Below are 5,606 nucleotides of genomic sequence, written 5' to 3'. Positions count from 1 at the left end.
GGGGGGGGAGGGGATAGAGAGTGCAAGCAGGGGAAGGGCAGAGTGAAAGGGGGATAGAGGATCCAAAGTGGGCTCTGTGCTGACAGCAGAGAACCCGATGTGGGGCTCAAGCCCCCGAAACACAAGAACATGACCTGACCTGAATTCGGATACTCAACCAAGCCACCCAGGTGCTCATAGACTTACATCTTAAATAGACACAAGATACTCACAACAGCACCTGACATGCCATAAGCATTTTGTGTGTCAGAATATATATATGTTAAACATTCTGGATTCATCTCTACATACCATTCTGAGAGTTACACTGTGCATCCATAATATTACTTAACCAAAACACACGTGTGCCTGAGATTTATAGGGCAGAAAACCAAACGCTCCTCCCACTTGCCTCAACAGACGGAGGCTACATCTTGTAGTAGGTGATTTGGGTTTGACCCTCTGCAAACTCCATCTCAGCAAAAACGTACCAAGGGCTCACCCTAAAGGGACGGGGGCCCAGATCCAACCAGCTTACTTGTTCTGAGCATTTCCGAACTTGCCGAAGGGATCCCCGGCCTGCCCTCCGTCTCCGGTGAATATGTACATGTAGCCGTCCACACCAAAAAGAAGCTGTCCGCCATTATGATTTGAGGCCGGCTCTTCTATCTCCAAGATGACTCTGGAAGGAGAAGAAACGATGCATGAGGCTTTGATACAAGCTGAAACTACATCTGCTTGAGATACTGAGAAATGACTGGTCCCAGCCAACCGTGATCTGCTTCCGTTTCCAAGGTCACAAAGCTCGGAGCTCTGAGACACCTCTTGTTTCCCAATATGACTCCTTGATGAATCTTCTTTCACATCATGATTTCATGAACTGTAGGCACAGCCAGGGTAGAAATCACTCTTTTAGGGGGCTCGGCCTTACTCTCTGCTCTACCAGAGCTCTTAACCCCTTCTTTTGCACAGCTCACAGGGATTAATCAACCTGTTCTCCATGCTGTTTTCAACCCCCAAGCCTGGCTATATAGGAAAAGAGAGACAAGGAAGAAAGGAAAGAAGGAAAAAAGACAGAGTGGTGGAGTGGAAAGAGCATGAGCTTGGAGTCAGATAGAATTAAGTCCTTTGTCTGACTGGGCATTGATAGATTTATGGCCTTGTGCCACAGCTTCCTGTGAGGATAATTCTCAGGTTCAAGGTAAAGGACCTGGAATCCAATAGCCACACAATAATCAGGGGCCACTATCATGTTTAATATATTGATTTTATCTGTAATCATTTCTCAAGCCCTTATGGCTGCTGGCCATTGCTTACAAACCTGTAAAAACAACCAAGGATGGTTCTGATTAGGTAACCGTAAGGGACACCTATACCTCACGAAGACCCTTGACTCAAAAGTCTAACTTGTCCATCCTTGTTATTCAACAATGACTCTTTGCTAGTGGCTTTAAAACCAGAAATCTCCGTTTATCATCTCCGAGGACAGACAGGCATTATTTGGGGACACAGCCCAAAGTTGCCCATTCTCACGGGCACGTCTCACCTTTCCGATTTGGGGTCAGCCTTGTTGGGATCAGCCCGAGAAACCTTCATCTCACTAATCCGGATCTTTTCTACCTTCTTCTTGCCCAGACATGAATAATAAATGTAGAATTTGCGGTTGCGGCGGAATCTGGGATGAAACGCCAGTCCCAAGAAGCCTCTCTCATCCCCTACCCACGGAGTAGTCAGTACGAGATTCTTGAGGTCTAAAAACGGTTGTTCCAAGCGACTCCCATCAGGCAGATAGACCCATACCACCCCCACCTGCTCGGCCACAAAGAAGCGATGGGTGCCGTCGCCAGCGTGGACCATGGAGACGGGGTTCCTCAGCCCATTGGCCACCTCGGTGAGGCAGAGCTGCAGGCAGCCCCGATGGTCCTTGGCCACCACCCCCAGGTTGCGGTTGAGATGGTCATTCCTCAGGACATTAGGGAAGCAGTAGTCCTTGTCAGGAAGGTTGAGGAGGTGGCAGAAATGGGCACCGTCCTTCTCATGTGTCTCCCGGAGGCGGCGGTCATTGGTCAGGAGGGAGATGGCTGAGTGGCAGCTGGAGTGGAATGCAGAGCAGTAGTCAGCACAGAGGCCTGGAAGGTTCCGGAGGGGCGTCTGAGGGTTCTCCGCATCATAGAGATGCGCTGCGTAGGGTGAGCACTCCTAGAAAGAAATGGAAGCTCAGCTGGGAGTCAGACTGGCCACCGTGGGGCTCGTCCCAGTTTGTGAGCAAGCAGAAGGGAAATGGTCTAGGAAAGAATCTGGATTCTGGAGTTTCTATTACCAACTACTGATGAAAGCCCTTTTCTGGGACCACATTTTCTAGCCAGTTAGCGCCCCTGGAAGGCAAAAAGAGGGGGAAATCTTTCATGTTCACTGTACTGTCTTTGGCATTTTAATTTAGTTCTTGACACTTAAAGTTTTCGTAATTGAATTTTTTTTAAAGAGTACCAAATTTCTCCATCTTTCCCTTTAGTGTAAATGCTGAACCTGTAAGGCTTTATTTCTTTATCCAGATCTGAAGCAATGTGCAGAAGTTTCACATTTGTTAAATCTGGGTGGTGGCTATATGGTGTTAATTTTCCGTGCTTTTCTGTATGGTTGAAATACTTTATAGTTAAAAATGAAATTACCAAAATGGACTCCCGGAAATTAGGCATCTAGTAATTTCTTCACTTGTTTATGAAAAATCCCAGGGCACCTGGGGGGCTCTTTCAGTTGGGTGTCTGACTTCGGTTCAAGTCAGGATCTCACAGTATGAGTTCGAGTCCCACCCTGGAGCCTGCTTCAGATTCTGTGTCTCCTTCTATTTTTGCCCCTCCCTGGCTCGTGCTCTATTTTTCTCTCTCTTTCTCTCTCTCTTTCTTTCTGTGTGTGTGTCTCTCTCTCTATCAAAAATAAATAAAAACATTTTTAAAAATTAAAAAAAAATCTTTAAGTGCTGGGGTACCTGGGCGGCTCAGTTGGTAGAGTGTCCAACTCGTGATTTTAGCTCAGGTCATGATCCCAGGGTTGTGGGATGGAGTCCCAGGTCAAGCTCTCAGCTCTCAGCGCAGAGCCTGTTTTGGATCCTGTCTCCCTCTCTCTCTGCTGCTCACAGGCTCTCTCTCTCTCAAAATTAAACATTAAAAAAAATAATAGATCAGGATGAGATAGCAGTGACCAGGGCGGGCTGTGAGTCGCTCACCATGGGACACTCTTACGCAGAAGTTTAGAGTCTGCACCCTTGTCTCTACTCAGTTATCTCAGGATATCGTTTCTCTAAGGAAAACAAGGCCCAGGATGTCTCCCCTGGGAGTCGGCACCGCTCTGTCACTGGGGACACGAAGCAAGAAGCACCAGGGCTCTGTTCTAACGGCACCTCCACGTGCCCCGGGCAGAAAACCATTAAGTAAATGGCTGGTGCTGTAGTGAATCTGCCTTTGACAAATATGATCAAAAGGGCAGGAGGCTCAGAGCCTCAGCCTCTAGATTTGTGACCCCAGCACTGCGACCGTAGGCAAGTTCTTTAAAACTCACGACTCCTCCGGGCGCCTGGGTGGCTCAGTTGGGTTAACATCTGATTTTGATCTCGGCTCAGGTCATGGTGTCATGGTTGGTGAGTTCCAGCCCCACACGGGGCTCTGCACTGGCCACTTGAAGTCTGTGTGGGATTCTCTCTCTCTCTGCCCCTCCCTCACTTGTGCTCTCTCTTTCTCTCTCTCAAAATAAATAAACTTAAAAATTCATAAAATATAATATGTAAGTATAATATATAAAGTATAAACTTAAAACCCCCTCCTGTCGCCTCACCAGTACAATGCGGGTCACAGTAACTGCATACACTGCGTGTGTGCAGAAAGAAGGAGGAGGGGCTTGGGAACTGTAATAAATAGACTCGAGTAGGTTATTCGGATTCCTCCAACCCCTGGGACAGGAGAGCTGCTGAATGTGGCTTTCTGAAACCTCACCCAATAGGGCAAGCGGGAGGTCAGAGAGGAGGAAGGTCTTTACCCGACGTATCTCGGAAATTAATAGTCTTACTGTGGCTCCTAAGGGCCCTGCTTCTGCCCCAAATGGTGATCCTAGAGTTACTTCTGGAAACTCTGAGGTAGGAGACTGCAGCCCCGGGCGATGCCACCCAGGTGGCTGGCTCGCTGCTGTGCCCCCTGCCCGGGGGTGGGGGGTGGGGGGTGCCGGGGCTGCCAGTGCGCTCAGCGGGAGAGCCTGTAACCGCGCGGATGTTGCCCAGGGGGGTGTCAGATCTCTGATGGGCGGGGGCTTCCTGCCTCTTCGCCCCCAGCGCGTTATCGGAGCCCCTCCCCGCGCCGGTTGGCAGCCTCTTTCATCTGCTCTCCAGTGCGACGGTCCCCTGCGCCCTGAGCACCTCTTTCNCCCAGAAGAAGCAGAACCTCCTTGCCTGCCAGGGGCTCGAAGCTCCCTCAGCCCGGCTCCAGGATGGTGGGGAGAGCCCATGCCCCCCAAATCATCCACCCCGGAGGCCCCTGGCACAAAGACCCCCCCAACGCCCCTCCACCTCCATCATCACCCCGGAGANGGGACCCAGACAATGCAGACCTGAGAGCTCCAATAGGGACACCCACCTCCTCCTCCTGCAGGAGATGAGACAGCAGGAGGGCCAGCAGACCCCAGGGGAGACCTTGGAGAGCCAGTGGAAACCCACACCGGCACCCCTGGCCTCCCAGCGCCTCGCAGGGACAAGGGCTCTAAGGTGAGGCTGCTGCCAGGTGAGCTTCTACAGGGCCAGGTGCCCACGGAGCCCTGAGCCCAGGACCCGCGCCACCAAGCCCAGCACCCCGCAGTCCGCTAAGCCGCCACCCTCACAGCCCTGTGGGGTTAGGCTCAGGCCCACCTGGCAGAGGATGTCCTTAATGTAGCCGCCACACAGCTCATGGGCCCCAAGGTCAAGGTAATCCATGATGTCCCTGTACCGGGCAGCGAGGCGGTGGTCCTTTCGCTGGTCACAGCAGCCGAAGGACTCGTAGTCTGAGCAAAAGTCGAGGTGCAGCGGGGGCTGGAAGGGAGGCCCGAAGTCCAGGCACTGGGGGTGTCCCCGCAGCAAGCCCACCTGGCCTAACAAGAATGCGAGCCAGAAGTGGAAAATGCCAGAAGAGGTAGGGAGCCTGCGGGCCCAGGGACTGGGTTTCCTCAGCATTTTGGGCTTTGGGGAAGCCTCAGGCTGCCGCCTCACTCAGGTTGGCTCCCTGCTGAGCGCTGGTTCCTCCCTCTCCCCAACCCCAGGGTGTTTTCTTCCTTCCTCCCCCCCCTCCCACCAGGTTCCCTGAGGTGGTTTCTGAGCACTGTCCCTCCCTACTGCTGAGTTAGTGGGATGTGTGGCCTCTTAGGAAGATGTACAATGATGTCAATGGCCAGCGTGCTGTGATTCATTAAAACTGCAAAGAATTCCTGCAGTGGGGGTGTGGGGGGGCAGGAAATTCATAATTTGTTTACAGTTTCTTCACAAGCTAGAGAACACCGCATATTACCCAGCCCCAGACGTCAGACTGTGCAAGGGCAAGATCCGAGAGAGTTCCTTTAGGCTGAAAGGTGCCAGCTGGAACTTGGGTGTGGATTTGGGCAGATGGGGGGGC

At 51.9% G+C, this 5,606-nt stretch overlaps 1 protein-coding gene across 2 annotated transcripts in view; it reads right to left on the bottom strand.

Moving 5' to 3' along the window:
- The window catches only part of HHIPL2 (HHIP like 2), a 25,500-nt gene extending 20,277 nt beyond the window's left edge, over positions 1-5,223 (bottom strand). For both annotated transcript variants that reach the window (XM_077745310.1, XM_077745311.1), the window contains exons 1-3: positions 4,868-5,223; positions 1,526-2,178; positions 518-661 (exon numbers count right to left, since the gene is read on the bottom strand). In XM_077745310.1, coding sequence (XP_077601436.1) covers positions 518-661; positions 1,526-2,178; positions 4,868-5,170 — 1,100 coding nt within the window. In that variant the 5' untranslated portion in view covers positions 5,171-5,223. The remainder of the gene's footprint in view (positions 1-517; positions 662-1,525; positions 2,179-4,867) is intronic.
- Positions 5,224-5,606: the final 383 nt, after the last annotated feature.

The sequence above is a fragment of the Crocuta crocuta genome, unplaced genomic scaffold (genome assembly GCF_008692635.1).
Source record: "Crocuta crocuta isolate KB4526 unplaced genomic scaffold, BGI_CrCroc_1.0 scaffold757, whole genome shotgun sequence".
In the NCBI taxonomy this organism is placed as follows: Eukaryota; Metazoa; Chordata; class Mammalia; order Carnivora; family Hyaenidae; genus Crocuta; species Crocuta crocuta.
The sequence above is the reverse complement of the archived record's forward strand: the minus strand, read 5'-3'. Positions and strand labels throughout refer to the sequence as shown.